This window comes from Cetorhinus maximus, chromosome 23 (assembly GCF_964194155.1).
Source record: "Cetorhinus maximus chromosome 23, sCetMax3.hap1.1, whole genome shotgun sequence".
Taxonomy (NCBI): Eukaryota; Metazoa; Chordata; class Chondrichthyes; order Lamniformes; family Cetorhinidae; genus Cetorhinus; species Cetorhinus maximus.
In genome coordinates this window covers 3651236-3672607 of record NC_135901.1, presented here as the reverse complement: position 1 = coordinate 3672607, position 21372 = coordinate 3651236, and the positions used below count along the sequence as shown (strand labels likewise).

The window sequence follows — 21372 nt, the reverse complement described above, 5'->3', positions numbered from 1 at the left end:
ATGATGTTGAGGTAGAGGGTCAGCCATGATCACTTGAATGGAAGAGCAGGCTCGAGGGGCCAAATGGCCTACTCCTGCTCCTATTTTCTATGTTTCTAAGTGTCTATGCCTTGGTAAAGGAGCGGATGTTGGTCACAAAATCAGCTCAGGGTGAAATCAACGTTGAGATGATGAACAATGTGGCTCAGACTCAGACAGTGGCCAGAATAACAACAGAACAATAGAATCCAACCAATACAGTCAGATGTGAACTTATTGGTGTGTCAGAAGGTTGAATGATCGAGTGAATCCCTTCCCAGATTCAGTGCAGGTGAATGGTTTCTCTCCATTGGTATTTCATCTGATCTTTAGAGCTTTGAAAACTCTTCAGACAGTGAGAACAATTAAAAGGTCTCTTATCAGAGTGAACAACTTGATGGGCAGTGAGATTGGACACACAAGTGAATCAGGATCGGATGTGTCAATAAATTTCAGTTATGGAGCAGCTCTATTAAGAGAAAGGCAGGACAAACTTAAAGACGAAATGTAAAGTTCAGGCAGTGATTTACAGAACAACATGAGCTCTATACTTCTCTTGTCATATCTAGACAGCAGAGCACACTTCTTTCCTTGGAGCTTCCAGTTTTCTTGTGGAGTTTCCAGCTTTTGTGTTTCTTTCTCTTTCCTTTGTTCTTTTCTCCACTGTACCAAATCCCTCAGGTGGACTGTTCTTAGTTGGAAACCCCCCCGCCAACTGGCTCCCCTGAGACCACCAATCAGAACTGTCCATGGACATTTCACTATTCAATCATGTGGCTCTTGTCCAATCACAGGTGTGTTCATGTGAACAGCATTCGCCTGTTGATGAAAGCACACATATTCCTCTATGATTACATAGAACTCCTGCACTTCCACCATTTCACAGTTCTAAACTCAGACAAGCCGGTTCAAAGCATGACATCACCTCCAGAGATTCTACCCTACAGATCAACACACAGGCAAAGAAAGAACACAACTCCTGCAGACTATATTAATACACAGTCAAAGAAAGAACAGAATTCTCACAGACTGTATCCGGAGAATGGATGACTGAGTGAATCTCTTCCCACACACGGAGTAAGTTTTACGGTTTCTCCTCACTGTGAATGTGCTGGTGTTTCTGGAAGCTGGATGATTCAGTGAATCCCTTCCCACACACAGTGCAGGTGAATGGCCTCTCCCTAGTGTGACTGTGCCAATGAGTTCCCAGCCGGGATAGAGAACTGAATCCCTTCCCACAGTCCCCACATTTCCACGGTTTCTCCCTGTTGCTTAATCCTTGCTGACAATTCTTACTGATTTACACACTCTTCAAAGTGAAGCCTCCATTATGAAATTAAATTATCAAACAACAGGAATCAAAGCAGTGAAATATTTTACAGGCACATCAATAAAAGCTTAATCAATCAACATTGATACTGATGAAGTTTGGAAGTCGCTGAGTTCAACCATTTCTCACACAGCAGCAGTAACATTTGGTAAAGGGGAATCCACAATAAAGGCTGGTTTGAGACCTACTCAGCAGAGATGACATCTATCATTGAAGCAAAAAGCAAAGCCGACCTGATGCATAACATAAACCCAACAGCTAAGTACTGTGTGCAGTACCCTGTTGCTAGTGTCCATGTGTCTCTCCAGGTTGGACGATCAGTTAAGCCTTACACAGGATTATATAGGATATACAGCACAGAAAGAAGCCATTCAGCCCAACCAGTGCATGTTGGTGTTTATGTTCCACTCAAGCCACCTCTCATCTTTCCACTTCTAAATCTACCATCATGAGCTAATATTTCCTTCAGCCACATATGTTTGTCTAGCCTCCCCATGAATACATCTATACTATTCACTTCACCCACTTCCTGTGGTCTTGAGTTCCACATTCTCACCACTCTCTGGGCGAAGAAGTTTCTTCTGAATTCCCTACTGGATTTCTCGGTGACTATCTTATATTGATGGTCTCTAGTTTTGCTCTTCCCCACAAGAGGAAACATTCTCTCTGTTTCCTCTCCATTAAAACTTTCATAATTTTAAAGTCCTAAATTAGTTCAGCTTCAGACATCTTTTTTCAAGAGAAAAGAGATCCAGTCTGTTCATCCTCTCCTGATATGTAAACCCATGCATTTCTGATATCATTCTTATCAATTTTCTCTGCACCCTCTCCAGTGTCTCTATATCCTTTCTATAATTTGGTGACCAGAACTGCACACAGTACTTGGCTGTTGGGTTTATTTTGTGTGTCAAAAGGAGATCTTCCCTCCACAGTTTCCAACCTCATAGTCTCCCAACCTCCCATAACTCTTTCTCCGGTACATCGATGACTGCTTCGGTGCTGCTTCATGCTGTCACCTTGACCTGGAAAAATGTATTAATTTTGCTTCCAATTTCCACCCCTCCAACACTTTCACATGGTCTATCACTGACACTTCCCTTTCCTTCTTTGAACTCTCTGTCTCAATTTCTGGTGATAGACTGTCCACCAATATTCATGACAAGCCCACCGACTCCCACAGCTACCTCGACTACAGCTTCTCACACTCTGCTTCCTGTTAGGACTCCATCCCATTCTCTCAGTTCCTTCGCCTCCGTCGCATAGTTCCGATGATGCCACTTTCCAAAACAGTTCTTCTGACATGTCTTCCTTCTTCCTTAACTGAGGTTTTCCACCCACGGTGGTTGACAGGGCCCTCAACCGTGTCCAACCCATCTCCTGCGCATCTGCCCACACACCTTCCTCTCCCTCCCAGAACCATGATAGGGTACCCCTTGTCCTCACTTATCATCCCACCAGCCTCCGTATTCAAAGGACCATCCTCCGCCATTTCCGCCAGCTCTAGCATGATGCCACAACCAAACACATCTTCCCTTCACCCCCCCGTCGGCATTCTGTAGGGACCATTCCCTCCGGGACACCCTGGTCCACTCCTCCATCACCCCCTACACCTCAACCCCCCCCACCCCATGCAACCGCAGATGGTACAGCACCTGCCCCTATACTTCCCCCCTCCTCACCGTCCAAGGGCCCAAACACTCCTTTCAAGTGAAGCAGCATTTCACTTGCACTTCCATCAATTTAGTCTACTGCATTTGCTGCTCCCAATGTGGTCTCCTCTACATTGGAGAGACCAAACGCAGACTGGGTAACCGCTTTTTGGAACACCTTTGGTCTGTCCGCAAGCATGACCCAGATCTGCCTGTTGCTTGCCATTTCAACACCCCATCCTACTCTCATGCTCACATGACCGTTCTTGGCCTGCTGCAATGTTCCAGTGAAGCTCAACGGAAACTGGAGGAACAGCACCTCATCTTCCAATTAGGCACTTTTCAGCCTTCTGGACTTAACAATGAGTTCAACAACTTCAAGTCATGAACTCTCTCCTCCATCCTCACCCCCTCTTTTATCCCCCTTTTTAAATTTAATTTTATTTATATATATATATTTCTTTTCCCACTGATTTCTATTGTTATTTTTGAAATTTATTTATATTCATTGTTTATTCCCCACCTTTAAGCCTATTTCGATCCCCTCCCCCACACCTCGTCCCCACTAGGGCCATCTGTCACTGCTCATCCTGCTTTCCACCCTTAATGTCACCATTAGCACATCCTTTAGCTCATATCACCATCGTCAACACCCCTTTGACCTTTTATTTATGACATCTTTTGCAGTCTCTCCTTTGCCTCCACCGATCACTGGCCCTCTATCCAGCTTCACCTGTCCCACCCCCTTTAACCGCTTATATTTCATTACATTTCTATTTCTCTTTAGTTCTGATGAAGAGTCATATGGACTCGAAATGTTAACTAGTCTTTCTCTCCACAGATGCTTTCAGACCTGCTGAGTTTTTCCAGCAATTTTTGCTTTTGTTCCTGGGTAACCACACCTTCAATTGTCTGTCTCTGGACACCACTCGCAATGCGCATGCGCACCGATATAGATGGAGCAGCCGTATTGAACATGCTCCAGCTCACAATGCCCATGTAATTGATGGCAGCTGTAGGCCAGTAGAAGGAAGGAGTGGGATGGAGGACCGAATGGGAGCAGCAGGTCCCCCATCCAATCGGAGTGAGTGAGGGCCGTGGCTGAGCACAGATCTCCCTCATTTGTTGAACATAGTCACATAGAGTTATACAGTACAGAAACAGGCCCTTTGGCCTATTGGGACTGTGCCGGCCATCAAGCACCTGTCTATTCTAAACCCATATTCCACCACCTGGCCCGTAGCCCTGTACGCTATGGCTTTTCAAGTGCTCATCTAAATACTTTTAAAATGTTGTGAGGGTTCCTGCCTCTACGAACCCCTCAGGCAGCGTGTTCCAGATTCCTACCACCCTCTGGGTGAAATTTTGTTTCCTCAAATCCCCTCTAAACCTCCTGCCCCTTACCTTAATTCCATGCCCCCTATTATTGACACCTCCGCTAATAATGCCCATCATAATTTTGTAAGCCACTAATATGTTCCCTCTCTGCCTTTTCTGCTCTAAGGGAAACAACCCTCGCCTATCCAATCTCTCTTTATAGTTGAAACGGTCCAGCCCAGGCAACATCCTGGTGAATCTGCCCTGCACGCTCTCCAGTCCAATCACATCCTTCCTATAGTGTGGCGACCAGAACTGCACACAGTACTCCAGCTGTGGCCTAACTAGCGTTTTATACACATCCAACATAACCTCTCTGCTCTTATATTCTACGCCTCAGCTAATAAAGGCAAATATCCCATATGCCTTCTTAACCACTTTATCTCCCTGTGCTGCTGCTTTCAGGGGTCTATGGACATGTACACCAAGGTCACTCTGATCCTCTGTACTTCCTAGGGTCCTACCATTCATTATGTATTCCCTAACCGTGTTAGTCCTCTCAACATGCATCACCTCACATTTCTCAGGGTTAAATTCCAGCCCGTCTATATCATCCTGTAATCTAAGGCTTTCCTCCTCACTGTTTACAACACCACCAATTTTTATGTCATCTGTGAACTTACTGGCCACTGAAACTCTGCATCATTTTGAAAGTTGATTTTGTCTCAAACTCCACAAGAAAACTTGATGAAACCCTTTGGGTGTGGAGCAAACATTTCAGCAATTGTTACTGAAATGGATTTATTCACAAGGAATGCAATAAATGTACTTAATTAGAGAACCATAAATAATATGTACCATTTAACAACACTAGATATACCTCTGCCCTATATTAATTTATTGGCCCCTGGGTAACCGCCCATTTAATTGTGAATATTAAGAAAGAGGCCATCCTTTGTCAGACAAATAAATGTGTCAAGCTGGGAAAGCAAAAGATGTCAATGTTTTTAAGAGGGAGAGAGACCTGGGCCAAACTTTCCATGGAGCTTTTTTGTCACTAAGATTGAGACAATCCGATCAGCTGCCTCTGCTGTGTCCCTCCCTTCCATTGACTCGCTGGGCCAAACCGCTTCTAAAGAGCTCCCTTGCTGCAGCCCTGAGTCTGCTTTTTTCTTTAGCTTCTCTCCAATCTTCCCTCATGCTTCTCAGAACTTATCTTTTCCATAAAACCCACCTCCTCCATTCCTATTCCAATTGATCACCCAACCTTCCCATGTTCGCTGATATTGTTAACAGCTCTCTCTCTTCAGGTACTGTCCTTTCCTTTAAATCTGCCATAACTACTTATCCTCAAGAAAACAAGCACTTGACCGCAATGTTCTTGCCAACTACCACCCAATCTCTAATCACCCTTTCCTCGCCAAAGTCCTTGTCACCTCCCAAATCCAAGCACATTTTCCCAGAACTCCATGTTTGTATCCCTTCAATGAGATTTCTGTAACTGCCACAACATTGAAACAGCTCTTATTTAAGTCACAAATTACAGCCTATGTGAATATGGCAGAGGTAAATTCTGCTGCAATTTCCTTCTCATCCTGTCTGCAGTCTTTGACACTGTTAACCAAACCATTCTCTTTGAATGCCTCTGCACTGTTGATTCCTTTCTCTTGATTCTTTTCTTATCTATCTCATTGTAGCTAGAGAATAATCTGTAGCAGCTGTGATTATTTTCTTTACGTTTTTACAAACTGACTCTGTTGGTAAGTGATCAGGTGTCACTGAACTATGATATTAAAATGTTCCTTTATCCCTCTAAATGCGATTGTATCTTGCAAGCCAAGTCCTTTTAACTACAGTAGCCCTTCTGGATTCGATCAGCAGAGAAGAGTGAAGGCATCACCATCCACAGCCCAAGCTGATAGTCGTAAAAACATTTGATAATTCCCATCAAATGCAAAACATAGCAGAAGAATTATGTATTGGTCTGTTACAGATTTATGAAATGGATTCATTGCAAAGATTGGCCAACAGATCCATTGTCGTAGGGTTTGGATGGTAGGAGATGGGCCTTGGTCTTTCTTAGTTGCAATCTCTATATCAGCATAACCTTGTCTTCGTTTCCTCAGATTCAGACAAAAATTAAGTCAGTTCCAATGAAGAGTCATAGTGGGTTTGAAACATTATCTCTTGTTTCTCTCTCCACAGATGCTGCCAGAGTTGCTGAGTTTTTCCAGTATTTTCTGTTTTTATTTCAGATTTCCAACATCTGCAGTATTTTGCTTTTATTTTAATGATCAACGGACTCTGGGTCTCTAATGGCATCCGTATTACCCACAGTCCCAAACATCTCAGAAACCGCTCTATCTGCCGCAGGTTGGCCGGGTGAATTGTGCATGCTCGGAGGGTCCTGGTCTCTTTGTTTGAGGTTGTTCACAGAATCACACAGTGCAGAAGAGGCCCTTCGGCTCTTCAAGTCTGCACCAACACGTGAGAAACACCTGACCTACCTACCTAATCCTATTTACCAGCACTTGGCCCATAGCCTTGAATGTTATGATGTGCCAAGTGCTCATCCAGGTACTTTTTAAAGGATGTGAGGCAACCCTCCTTCAACACCCTCTCCCAGGCAGCGCATTCTCCACCCTCTGGGTAAAAAAGTTTTTTCTTCACATCCGCCCTAAACCTCCTGCCCCTCACCTTGAATTTGTGTTCCCTTGTGACTGACCCTTCAACTAAGGGGAACAGCTGCTCCCTATCCACCCTGTCCGTGCCCCTCACAACCTTGTAAACCTCGATCAGGTCACCCCTCAGTCTTCTCTGCTCCAAGGAAAACAACCCAAGTCTATCCAACCTCTCACCATAACTTAAATGTTAATAAAGGCAAGTATCCCATATGCCTTCTTAACCACCTTATCTACCTGTCCGGCGGATAGTGAGAGTGGAGAATGTTCATTGTTTAATATTCGGATCTGGGGCCGCACTCGGGATTTGTAAACCCCGCCCCCCTGCCCGGGGTTTATTAACCCGCTCCCAACAGTGACCTCTCACCTGACAGCTCACAATGCCCAGCTGATTGACAGCGGTTCAGAGCCAATAGGAAGAGAGAGGCGGGACTAGAGGACGGAGCGGGTGCGGTATGCCCTCCAACCAATTGGACTGATGGAGGGGCGGGGTTAGGCCGCGACTGAAGCATGCGCAGTACTAGAACCGGAGCTGGAAGAAGGAGCGGTCGACTTGAGATCACAAAGGGTGAGAAATGAATCCAGCGGCTGGAGATTGTGAACCGGGGAGGGGGAGCCTGGAAACCACGCGCGAGCTCGGAGGGCGGGTGGAGATTGTGAACCGTGGGGAGCCTGGACACCGCGCGCGAGCTTGGAGGGCGGGTGCAGATTGTGAACCGGGGGGAGCCTGGACACCGCGCGCGAGCTTGGAGGGCGGGGAGACGGTGCCCCAGTGGTAATGCCACTGGGCTGGGGACATGGGTTCAAGTCCCAACATCGGACTATGGGTTATTGTCCCTGTGAGTGCAGCACAGTTTTACCTGAATGATACCTGGACTCCAAGAGTCGGTTAATAATTTATAAAACTATCAATTATCGTAAAACCCATCTGGTTCACTAATGTCCCTTTAGGGAAGGAAATCTGCCGTCCTTACCAAGTCCGGCCTACATGTGACTCCAGCCCCACAGTGATGTGGTTCACTCTGAAACGGCCCAGCAAGCCACACAGCTCCAGGGCCATTAGGGATGGACAATGCACACATCCCATCATAGAATAAAAAAACACATGGTGTGTGCGGGACTGGAAACCCTGGTAAGAGGTTTGGCTTATGCAGGCAACTGCCTATTGTCATCTTGAGAGGGGAAGGTGGAGTGAATGGGTAGTGATATTGGTGAGGGAATTGTCATTTGTGGCAGAAAACTCCAAACTTGTCAAGCTTTGTGTCAACAATTGTTTCCTCATTTCACTGTGAAAGACATGGCTACAATTTTTAGGCCATGCTCGTCCTCACTTCCCCAGATTCAGACAAAGATTCAGTCAGTTCCAAAGAAGAGTCATAGTCCTAGACTCTGGGGGCATATTGTAAACATGAGAGCCAGACCTTTTAGGACTGAAGTCAGCAAACACTTCTACACACAAAGGGAGGTAGAAGTGATGAACTCTGTTCCACAAACAGCAGTTGATGTGAGACTAATGTTAAATCTGACATTGAACGATCTTTGTTAACCAAAGGTATTAATGGATGTGGGGCAAAGCAGGTGTATAGAATTAGACCACAGATAAGCCATGATCTCATTTCACAGTGGAACAGACACAAGGGCTAAATTCCTAGAATCATAGAAACTTACAGCATAGAAAAAGGCCATTCAACCCTTTGTGCTTGTGCTGGCTCTTTGAAAGAGCAGTCATGTTTAGACCCACATACACACACTTTCTGTTTGTAACCCTTTAAGTTCCTCATTCTCAAAAACCTGTCAACTTCCTTTTAAAACTCCTTATAGAGTCAGGTTCCACAACCTTTTCAGGTAGAGAGTTTCAATCCTGACAACTCTCTTGATGTTGAGTTTGGAAGGTTGTAAAGTGCCAGATCGAAAGATGAGCTGCTGTTCCTCGAGCTCCCATTAAGTTTCATTGGAACAGTTCAGGAGGCTGAGGACAGAGAGGTCAGAGTGGGAGTGGGGTGGAGAATTAAAATGACAAGTGACTGGAAGCTCAGGGTCAAGCTGACAGACTGTTCCACAAAGTGATCACCCAATCTGTGTTTGATCTTCCCAATGTAGAGCAGACCACATGATGAGTACTGAATACAGTAACTAAACTGAAAATAATTACAAGTAAATCACTGTTTGTTGTAGGCTGAAGAAACATACTTTATTTGACAAAGTAAAACAAGCCGATTTCCAGAATATTGAATATCTAGTCCAGTTACAGAGCTTATTAACATCAGTAGAAACAAACCCAAACTATCAGAATGAACATGGTTCAGTCCTGGATGTGATTAACAGCAGAATCCAACCCCTGGAGTCTCTGCTGAACTTGCTGGTGTGTCAGCCGGTTGGATGATGGATTAAACCCCTTCTCACACATGGAGCAGGTGTCTGGTCTCTCCCCAGTGTGAACTCACTGCTGTGTGTCTTAGAGCTGATGGTTTTTCCCCATGCACCAGCTGCTCTTGTCTTTCCAGGTGGTGGGGCTCATGAGTTTGGGAAATTGTATCAAAATTCTGGGTTGAGTTGCAGGGCTATGAAATCCTTCTCCTTTTCCCCTCCTCCACCTCTCACTCTCTCTTCTCCCTTTGAGGCCAGAGTCTTTTGTAGCCCAGACTGGGAGGCAGGTTCCTTTCCCTGAAGGACATTAGTGAACCAGTTGGGTTTTTATGACAATCCAACAGTTTTCGTGGTCACTTTTTCCTAGTGCCGACCCCACAAATTACGGGATTCGTTCAGCTCAATTTCACAACCTATCTTTGTGTTTTTGTGAATTCTCTTTCATATTTTTTGTTTCTGTTTTGAATTCACTTTACAAGCTACTAGAAGGATTTGCAGTCGGGAAAGTCAAACCAAAATCACATCCAAATCTGCCAGAGTGGCTTGATTCATCAGGACCTGAATATGATTATCCTTTGAACATGGAAGCAAAAAGCACCGTTCACACCAGAGAGAAACCGTGGAAATGTGGGGACTGTGGGAAGGGATTCAGATCCCCATCCAATCTGGAAACCCATCGACGCAGTCACACCGGGGAGAGGCCGTTCATCTGCTCCGTGTGTGGGAAGGGATTCACTCAGTTAATCTGCCTTCAGAGACACCAGCGACTTCACACTGGGGAGAGGCCATTCACCTGCTCCGTGTGTGGAAAAGGATTTACTCGCTCATCCCACCTGCTGGAACACCAGCAAGTTCACACTGACAAGAGAGATTTTAAATGCCCCAACTGTGAAAAGAGCTTTAAAAACCCACATGGACTGAGGGAGCACCAGCGCATTCACACTGCGCATGCACCATTCAGCTGCTCACAGTGTGGGAAGAGGCTCAGGACATCATCCCGCCTTCTGAAACACCAGCGAGTTCACACTGACGAGAGACCGTTTAAATGTCCAGACTGTGGGAAGTGCTTCAAAAGTTCTGGGCATCAACAATGTCATCAACGTATTCACACTGATGAGAGACCGTTCAGGTGTTCTCACTGCGGGACTGGGTTCAGGCAACCATCTCATCTCACTGCACACCAGCGCATTCACACTAGGGAGAGACCGTTCACCTGCTCTGAGTGTGGGAAGAAATTCACTCAGAAACCCCACCTGCTGAGACACCAGCGAGTTCACACTGACGAGAGGCCGTTTAAATGTCCAGACTGTGGGAAGTGCTTTAAAAGTTCTGGGGATCTGCAATACCACCAACGTATTCACACTGATGAGAAACCATTCAGATGCTCTCACTGTGGGACTGGGTTCAGGCAATCATTTCACCTCACTGCACACCAGCGCACCCACACTGGGGAAAGGCCGTTCACCTGCTCCGAGTGTGGGAAGGGGTTCGCTCAATCATCCAACCTGCTGACACACCAGCAAGTTCACACTGGGGAGAAGTCATTCACCTGCTCCAAGTGTGGGAAGGGATTCACTCGCTTATCCTACCTGGTGACACACCAGAGAGTTCACAAGTGATTACAGGGGTTGGATTCTGCTGTTATTGCTGCTGTTAATCACATCCTGGACTGAATCATGTTCATTCTGACAGTTGGGGTTGATCTCTAATGTTAGTTGCCCAGTTTAGACTTAGCGTGCACCCGCACCATCTCTCAATTATGTGTGAATAGACCATCATGTCTGCAAACCTCGTTTTCAATGTAAATCACTCAGAAACTGCCTTGAACTAAAGATGAACAATAAAGAGATCACAGTGCAATCCTGCAGCTCTATATTGATGGGAGAAAGTCTGTTCTGTAACTCGAGGATGAAGCTTGGTAAGTTCTGAATGTTTTTAATTACAAGTAGGCTCGAGCTATTTGAGAGACGGGCTGTTCAAAGCTGTTAACTTGTCAAATATTGAAGGAATTACTCTGAAAATAAACTCAACCAATTGATAACCTCAGCCTCTGCTCCCTGCTGTAATTAATACTCAGCATCCATTCGTGCTGATTTACAGTGAATCACTGAATATCCTGTGGAGTCTTTGTTCCTTGTTTTATGAAATAGCTCTCCCCATTAGTGCTGAACTGCTGGATAACTCTGATTACATTTCGACATGTCTAGAAAGGTCTGTGTGCCCACATTTCACTGTGATTTGTAAACAATAAACAATGTTCATGGCCTGACTTGTAGTCTGGTATCCGGGTGATTTGTGAAGAAAGATTTAATTCACTCACTCAGCAGCTTGAGGGGAACCAGACTGAGACTGAATGAAAATAAGAAATAGGAGCAGGAAGAGGCCATTCGGCTCATCAGTCCTGTTCTGCTATATGATATGATCATGGCTGATCATCTACCTCAGATCCACACTCCCCAGAAACCTTAATTCCCCTTGTACCCAAAACTCTGTCGACCTCTGTCTTAAATATAACTGAGAGCCACGGATCCCTGGGTTAGAAAGTTCCAAAGATTCACAACTGAGTGAAGAAATTCCTCCTCATCTCAGTCCTAAATGGTCGACCCCTTCTTCTGAGACTGATTCCCCGTGTTCTAGATTCTCCAGACAGGAAACATTTTCCCAGCATTTAAGGCCATTTAAGAATGTTTCAGTTGGATCACTCAATCTTCCAAACTCCATTCAATCTAGGCCGAGTCTGCTCGATCTCTCCTCATGGGACAATCTCCTCATCCCAGGAACCAGTCTGGTGAACATTTGTTTCACTCCCTCTAGGTCAAGTATGTCCTTCCTTAGGTAAGGAGACTAAAACTGCACACAGTACTCCAGGTGATGCCTCACCAATGCTCTATATAATTGTAGTAAGACATCTTTACTCTTATACTCCAATCCCTTTGTAACAAAAGCTAACAGACCATTTGCTTGCTGTACCTGCATGTTAACTTTCTGTGATTCATGTACAAGAACAGCCAGGTCCCTCTGAATGCAAATATTTCCCAGTCTTGCACCATTCAAAAGATATTCTTTTTTTTTCCTACCAAAGTGGATAACTTCACACTTCACCATGTTGTATTCCAGCTGCCATGTTCTTACCCAACCTGTCTATGTCCCTCTGCAGCCTCTTTGTGTCCTCCTCAGCACCTACTTTCCCACCCAACATTGTATTGTCAGAAAACCTGGATACATTACACTCAGTCCCCTCATCTAAGTCATTGATATCGATTGTAAATAGCTGAGGCACAACTGCTGATCCTTGTGGTACCTGCTAGTCACAGCCTGCCAACCTGAAAATGTCCCGTTTATTCCTACTCTCTGTTTTCTGACCATTAACCAATCCTCAGTCCATGCTCAGATACCCCCAAACACCAGACCGAATTTTGTGTGATGACCTCTTGTGTGGCCCCTCATCAAATGCTTTTTGAAAATCCAAATACACAACATCTACTGATACCCTCATTATCCTCCTTACTTATTACATTTTTAAGAAGCTCTGAACAGATTTGTCAAACATGATCTCCCTTTCATAAATCCATATTGGCTCTGCTCAATCAGTTCATGATTTTCTAAGTGCCCTGTTACCACATCCCTCATGATAGATTCCTACATTTTACCAATTACTGATGTTAGACGAACTGGCCTCTAGTTCCCCATTTTCTCTCTTCCTCCTTTTTCGAAAAGCGAGATGATGTTTGCTACCAAGGCTGGGAGAGACACTCTGGAAGGTATGGGGAGCTGGGACTTGTCCATGAGAGTAACGAAAGGTCTAGGATCTGAAATAATCCAGAGTGATGATGATGATGTGTTAGTCGTGGCTCAGTGGTTGCATTTTCATGTCTTAGTCAGGAGGTTGTGGATTTAAATCCGCATCCAGAAAGATGAGCATAAAATCCAGGCTAACATTCCACCGCAGTACTGAGGGAGAGACTGTCAGAGATGGCACTGAGACAGAATGGATGGGTGTAAGAGATCCATTGACATTATTTCAAAGAGCAGGGGATTTATCCCAGGAATCTTGGTCAATATTTATCCCTCAATCAACATCACTGAAACAGATTATCTGGGTATTATCAATTTGTTGTCTATGGGATCTTGCTGTGTATAAATTAGCTGCTGTGTTTCCTACATTCCAACATTGACTGCACTTCAAAGGAATTTCATTGGCTGTAGAATGCTTTGGGACATCCAGATGTCATGAAAGGCTCTGCAGAAATACAAATCTTTCTTTAACAGAGGAGAAAAGGCCCAGAAATGGAACAGTACAGAACAGGATTTCAATTAGTCTCCTCTTATCCTGGAGTAAACAAATACTCCACACACTGTGTGTTTGACGCCAAGCTGATTTATTTGACATTTAACCAGAATATTAAACTCCAGCCCTGTTACAGGGATTATTAACATCAGGAGGAATAAAACCCCCAAGAGCTGGATTTTCAAAGAGGGTTGGGAACCTGACACTGGATGAATTCCGGGTCCGCACACTGCACCTGAACTGCATCACTCTTGCAGCACTATTTTAAAATGTAATTGAGCTGTTTTGGCAGGAGGTGAGCTCAGCATCCAAACCGAGGCACCAAGTGCCTCTGGGGGGAGGGAGCTTCCTGTCTGATGCCAGCAGCAAAGACAGACGACAGCCATTTTGGGGTTTGCTGCTGCTTTGCCGAGGTACAGTGCTCAAACCAGAACAAGTCTACCCCTCAAATTTTACAAACAAAACACAGATGAAAATTAACTTCCTTTCAATCTATGGTAACTCCAACAGTTGTGCACTAACATGCACCAGGCTATCTGACTTCATCCCGTAAGTAAGCCTGGGTACTAGATTTTAGTGTAGCCTAACCATTTTCAGGTTCATTTCATGCCATATTCATTGTAATAAGCTAACAATGTCAAAACACAATTTTCTGCTAACACTGAGATGAGAAGCCATTTTGACGATTTTAACCTTTTACAACAAACTAACCCAAAATAGTATTACGAAGCAGTGACTGACAAGCAACAGATGATTGGTAGTTGCTTAGAAGTCGCTTTATCTTATCTCAATATATCTCCATTCGCATTTCTTATTAGAGAATTAAAGTGCTGTAACAGCTGGGAAAGAAATGGGATAAGCCTTGGTCTTGCTCCCTATCAGGAACACACACTATCCTTGATTGTTGAGTCTGTCTTAATGAATGGGCTCCTGTAAAGATATCAAGATGAGAGACATAGCTTAAAGGAAAGCAGTGTCCTAAATTTAAGACAATGTGGCAAATTAGCTAAAACCAATGGAGTTAACTCTTGTCACATTATTGACAAATCATAGACTAATTAGCCATTTCCAATAACTTGGCTAAGGTGGGCTTCCAGCATCTTTTAAGTGTAAAAATTAAGATTTCGAGAAGCCACTTTGTTAGCATATTATCTGTGTATCGAATGATGGAGGGTTATCCTCACTTCATGTCTTCAGCCTGATCAACCGAGGGAAGTTGTGAGAAGTCTGTTTAATTGTTAAAGTTAAATATTCTCCTCTTACTGTTCATTGAAACTTTGATTTTTATTTTTCTAACTTGTTACCTTTTCACATTTTAATGGTTAATAAATCTTTTTGAAATGACCATTTAAAGTCTTCATCCTGCCAGATGGTTAAGTTCTGTAGAACCTGATGATTTCATTCACAATTGGGGATTTATTACAAACAACCTGTACCCCAAAAATCAATTTAAATCCAGAAAAAAGATTGAAAATCCCATTCTGTTCCAGACAGGCTCCTTAACAAGTTCTTTAATGAGATTAAGGTGCCGTTAATTGATGGTGAGTGGGTTTCCTGTTTCCTCCCCTCCACCGGCACTTTGAAAATTACAAACTGTTTCAGAGGCAGCGGATCCAGTGCCTCCGACCGGGAAAGTAATTTTCAAATCGCATAAGTCCCGGTTCCCACCCCCATCAGAAAGTGAAAATCCAACCCCAGTTATCAGAATGAACCTAGTTCAAGCCTGGATGTGATTCACAGCAGCAATAACAGCAGAATCCAACCCCTGTTGTCATATGTGAAACTTCTGGTGTCTCTTCAAGTTAGATGAAAAAGTGAGTCCCTTCCCACAGACGGGGCAGTTGAAAGGCCTCTCCCCAGTGTGAACTCGCTGGTGTCTGTGCAGGTTGTGCGACCGAGTGAATCTCTTCCCACACACACAGCAGGTGAACGGCCTCTCCCCAGTGTGAACTCGCTGGTGTTTCAGCAGATTTATCGGTCCTTTGAAACTCTTCTCACAGTCAGAGCATTTAAACAATCTCTGATCACTGTGAACAAGTTGATGTGTCAGCAGAGCAGATGACTGAGTGAAGCCTTTCCCACACACAGAGCAGGTGAACGGCCTCTCCCCAGTGTGAACTCGCTGGTGGGTCCCCAGGTTAGATGAGCTCATGAATCCCTTCCCGCACACAGAACAGCTGAACGGCCTCACGCCACTGTGAACACGCTGGTGTGTCAGAAGATTTGATAACTGCGTGAAACCCTTCCCACAATCGGTGCAGGTGAACGGTCTCTCCCCAGTGTGTATACGCCGATGAATTTCCAGCTGGGATGGGGAAATGAATCCAGTTTCACAGTCCCCACATTTCCACGGTTTCTCCGTGGTGCCGGTGCCCTTGTGTCTCTCCAGATTGGATGATCAGTTGAATGCTTGTCCACACACACACACAGAAAACACGTGTATGTGGAATTCACAACATCCCACGGTAAATGCTGTAATTTTTTTTTTCAAGTTGTATAACTAGGTAAAGGTGATATTCTGCTCCTGATGAATCAAGTGACTCTGTTAGATCTTGATGTGATGTTTTGTTTGAGTTACCAGTGTATAAATTCTCCCTTCTGATGCCCCTGTAAGCAGAGATTTCAAAAGTCCTCATTGTAAGCACGGCATAGAAATGAAGAACAGTTAATTTTAGTTCCTATGGAACATTTTTTCTCTCTTGTTCCCCCAAAGCTGCAAATCCCCGTCCCACACACTCTCCCCCCTCCCTGGGCTGAAATCTAAATAAAGTGTTGGATAATTCTCTGTATCCTTTTAATAAATTCTACAACTGGAGATCATGTTTTACAAGGGGCCATTTGTTAACAGTTTCCCAAACACAGATCAGATCCTCATTGATTTGAGCCCAAAGTGTAACCTCTTATTTCTTGTCCCCCCTCCCCCATCCTCTGATGTGAACCATCCTCCACTCGCTGAGCCAGGATGGCGGCCGTTAACCTGGGCCTGTTTCCGGGAGGGAGAAGCCCCGCAGCTGCAAACCAGGAGCTGATAATTATTCCTCAGGGTTTGCGGATCCACAAAGTGTTTCCAAATCCTCCCCGTCCAGCCGCCGGCTCCATCGCTCCCTCCCCCCGGGCCTGTCACCGCGGGGTAAACACGGGGCCTGGGGCCTACCCCAGAAGTTGCTCCAGTTCCCAGTCCAGCCGCGGTTTCCATTCCTACCCTGTGCTCACAATCTCCTCCCGCCTCCCGAACCGTCCGCTCCTCCTCACTCTGTCACCATGACGGACACTGAGCATGCTCAGAGCGCACACCCACACTGCACCTGCGCACTGGACTCCTGTAGTCATTGATAGGGGACTTTCTGCAACGCGGTTTGTTCTGGGTAAATAATCCGCCATTGATAGCTTGACTTGGGAACACAAAATTCAATGCATCGGCTTCCCAATCGAGATCGGGACCCGGGGCGCTGTTGGCACAGTGGATGGTAAATGCTGAGCTGCTCAAGTCACAGAACAAAACCTGAAACAGCTGCCAGTACTGTTTTGCAATTTGTATTTTATCTTGAGATGCGTGAATGATATTCAAAGTGAGTTTTCTTAGCTTCAGTTCCTGCAGACAGCAACTTAATGCATAGAGGCTGGAGGCTTTTCATACTTGTGTTAGATCTCAGAATGCCTTCCCTCTCCTTCATACATGTTTCTCTCTTAATGTAAATTCCAATGTCCCAATATGTCTGCAAATTTACTTTTCTTATATCATAAATCTTTCATAGTACTTATATTAACAGTAACCTTTGGGAAAAATAAACACTGTTTTACTTAGCTTCCTATGGCTAGATGTAACATCTTATCGTCTCTTTGAAGTTCAAACTAATCTAATATATCTAAAAATGCAATTGGTCCTTGCACCTCGCATTCTAAAACTTCAGCCAGGTTTATGTATTTAGCATTTCAAACCTAGCTTCCCTTTTGATCATTCAAAAGCTCCAGACCAGCTGTCTCCAATTCCATTAAATCCCCTCCCCCAAACAAATCCACACAGAGAAACTAGTCCAAACCCCAAAATTAACCTACCTTTACAATGTATCACATCAATATGATGAAATGCATTATATTTTCATGACAGCGCAATACACACAATAGGTACTTAAAGTATGTACATACCAGAATGTCTGGGCCTTCCTCCATGATGCAATCTGTGCAATTCACCCCCACCTCCACCTCCAATTGCAGATTGGAAAAAGGTTGATGTTGAAATTTACAAAGATCAAGACTGGTACAAACTGGTGGAAACAACCTGCTGAGTTTTTCCATCACTTTCCGTTTTTATTTCAGATTTCCAGTTCCCATAGTATTTTGCTTTTAATTCAGTGCTGGTATCTCTGTAAGGAAAGATATGCTGAAAAGCAGACATGAGATAGACGAAATGGAATGTATCTTGTGCGAAACATAAACACCAGCACAGGTCAGTTGAACAGAATTCACTGTTTCTGGACTTGATATTTTCTGTAATTCAGTGTCATCTCCAACCAGCTCCTGATCAGCATGTTCCACGTCCATCACTTGTACTGCACATGCTCAGAGTGCAACCGAGTGCTGAGTAATCACACCACGCTCCTGTAGTCATTGATGGGGCACATTCTGGCACATGGAAAATTATCGATTGTAACAGTGTCGCTCAAAGCTTAATTGGTGAATGAAAATGTTCATCACCACATTGAGATTGGGCCTGTTTCTGTATCAAGTAGCACTTGCTAAGAAATAACCTGCTCACTAATGCTAAGCGTGGGTTCCGCCAGGGTCACTCAGCCCCTGACCTCATTACAGCCGTGGTTCAAACATGGACAAAAGAGCTGCACTCCTGAGGTGCGTTGAGAGTGACTGCCCTTGACATCCAGGCAGCATTTGACCAAGTGTGGCATCAAGGAGCCCTGGCAACACTGGAGTCAATGGGAATAAGGGGGGAAACTCTACACTGGTTGCATTCATACCTAGCACAAAGGAAGATGGTTGTGGCTGTTGGGGGTCAATCATCTCATTTCTACGACATCATGGCAGGAATTCCTCAGGGTAGTGTCCTAGACCCAACCATCTTCAGGCTGTTTCATCAATGACCTTCCTCCCATCATATGGTCAGAAATGGGGATGTTCACTGGTGATTGCACAATGTTCAGCACCATTCGCGACTCCTCAGCTACTGAAGCAGTGCATGTCTAAATGCAGCAAGATCTGGACAATATCCAGGCTTGTACTGACAGGTGGCAAGTAACGTTCGCAAGACACAAGTGCCAGGCAATGACCATCTCCAACAAGTAAGAATCTACCCATCACCCCTTGACATTCAGTGGCATTACCTTCACTGAGTCCCCCACTATCAATATCCTGGGTGTTACCATTGAGCAGAAACAGAACTGGACCAGCCATGTAAATACTATGGCTCCAAGAGCAGGTCAGAGGCTGGAGATCCTGCCGCAAGTAACTCACCTCCTGACTCTCCAAAACCTGTCCACCATCTGCAAAGCACAAGACAGGAGTGTGATGGAATATTCTCCACTTGCCTGGATGAGTGCAGCTCCAACAACACTCAAGAAGCTTGACACCATCCAGGGCATCCGCTTGATTGGCACCCATCCACAAACATTCACTCCCTCCACCACCGACAAACAGTAGCAGCTGTGTGTACCATCTACAAGATGCACTGCAGGAACTCACCAAGGCTCCTTTGACAGCACCTTCCAAACCCACGACCGCAGCCATCTCGAAGGACAAGGGCAGCAGATAGATGGGAACACCACCCCCTGGAAGTTCCCCTCCAAACCACTCACCATCCTGACTTGGAAATATATCGCCATTCCTTCAGTTGCTGGATCAAAATCCTGGAGCTCCCTTCTTAACAGCACTGTGGGTGTACCTGCAGTGGTTCAAGAAGGCAGCTCACCACCACCTTCTCAAGGGCAACTAGCTATGGGGAATAAATGCTGGCCCAGCCAGTGAAGCCCACATCCCGTGAATGAACTTTAAAAAATATTATATATATATAGTTAATATATGATATATTACTATATCATAGATTAGGCAGAGGTCATGGTCCATATCGGTACCAACAACATAAGTAAAAAGAGGGATGAGGGCCTGAAAGCAGAATATAGGGAGCTAGGAAATAAATTAAAAAACAGGACCTCAAAGGTAGTAATCACAGGATTACTCCCAGTACCATGTGCTAGTGAGATCAGGAGTTGGAGAATAGACCAGATGAATACATGGCTGGAGAGATGGTGTAGGAGGGAGGGATTTAGATTCCTGAGGCATGGGGACTGACTCTGGGGATGATGGGACATGTAAAAGCTGGATGGGTTGCAGGACCAGTATCCTCGCAGTGGTATTTGCTAGTAATGTGGGGGAGGGTTTAAACTAGACTGGCAAGGGAAAGGGAAACTGAGTGAGGAGACACAAGAGAGGGAAACAAAGATAGGAATGAAAGATAGAAAAGTAGAAAGCAAAAGTGGAAGGCAGAGGAAACAAGGGCTAGCAGCAAATAGGACCATAGTACAAAAAGAGATGTATAAAAAATGTTAAAAAGACAAGTCGAAAGGCACTGTATATGGATGCATGGAGCATTTGCAATAAGGTAGATGAATTAACAGTGCAAATAGATGTGAACGGGTACAATATGATTGTGATTATGGAGACATGGCTGCAGGGTGACCAAGGCTGGGAACTGAATATCCAAGGGTACTCGATATTTAGGACAGACAGGCAAAAAGGAAAAGGAGGTGGTGTGACATTGTTAGTTAAGGATGAAATTGGTGCAGTAGTGAGAGAGGATATTGGCTTAGAAAATCTAGACCTAGAATCTGTCTGGGTGGAGCTAAGAAGAAACAAAGGGCAGAAAACATTCGTGGGGGTTGTCTATCAGCCTCCAAACAGTAGCGATAAGGTAGGTGACAGTGTTAAACAGGAAATTAGAGATGTATGTAACAAGGGTGCTACGGTAATCATGGGTGACTTTAAGCTGCATGTAGACTGGGCAAGCCAAATTAGCAAAAATACTCTGGCAGATGAATTCCTGGAATGTACAAGATAGTTTTTAGGCCAGAATGTCGAGGAACTGATTAGGGAACAGGCTATCCTAGATTTGGCATTGTGCAATGAAGGAGAGTCATACGGAATTGAAATGTTAACTCTGTTTCTCTCTCCACAGGTGGTGTCAGACCTGCTGAGTTTTCCCAGTATTTTCTGTTCTTATTTCAGATATCCAGCATCCGCAATATTTTGCTTTTACGCTAGCATCACGATGAAACCTTTTCAGCAACAACTGGTGAGAATTTGGAATTCACTATCTGATGGATACAGGTTCAAGAGTAAACTTCAAAAAGGAACTGGATAAATATTTGAAGGAGAAATGATGCAGGGATGAGTAAAGAATGGGGGAGTGGGACTAACTGGATAGCTCGTCGAATTTGTCAGCACAGATTTGATAGGCCAACCGGCCTCCTTCTCTGCTGTACTATTAGGAGATTCTATCATCTATAATAATATAATGATTCATAATAAACATATGATAGAATCATAGAGCATGGATGGTGGCCATTCAGCCCACTGTGCCTGAAAACGTTACCAATCTGTCCCACTCCCCTGCTCTTTTCCGATTGCCTTCCAAATCTTTCCGTATTAATTTAAAATCCAAATCACTTTTGAAAGTTACGACTGAATTTGCTTCTAACAACCATTCAAACAATG

General features: G+C 44.6%; 2 protein-coding genes and 1 long non-coding RNA gene across 3 annotated transcripts in view; 1 reads left to right on the top strand and 2 right to left on the bottom strand.

The window, feature by feature from the left end:
* The window catches only part of LOC144698141 (uncharacterized), a 39591-nt gene extending 27864 nt beyond the window's left edge, over window positions 1-11727 (top strand). Inside the window, 1 exon segment of the mRNA XM_078570084.1 lies at window positions 10379-11727. Coding sequence (XP_078426210.1) covers window positions 10379-10981 — 603 coding nt within the window. The 3' untranslated portion in view covers window positions 10982-11727.
* LOC144698139 (uncharacterized) overlaps window positions 1-21372 on the bottom strand; it is a 212690-nt gene that overhangs the window by 94148 nt on the left and 97170 nt on the right. The window lies entirely within an intron of this gene.
* Window positions 13725-16892, bottom strand: LOC144698136 (uncharacterized). Its single transcript, XM_078570081.1, has 2 exons — window positions 16805-16892; window positions 13725-16257 (listed from the first exon to the last, which is right to left on the bottom strand). Exon 2 carries the CDS (start codon window positions 15800-15802, stop codon window positions 15422-15424), a length of 381 nt encoding a protein of 126 aa, XP_078426207.1. The 5' UTR covers window positions 15803-16257; window positions 16805-16892; the 3' UTR covers window positions 13725-15421.

Excerpts from the sequence above, each read along its gene's own strand:
- LOC144698136 (XM_078570081.1), bottom strand. The coding sequence starts at position 15,802 with ATGAGCTCATCTAACCTGGGGACCCACCAGCGAGTTCACACTGGGGAG.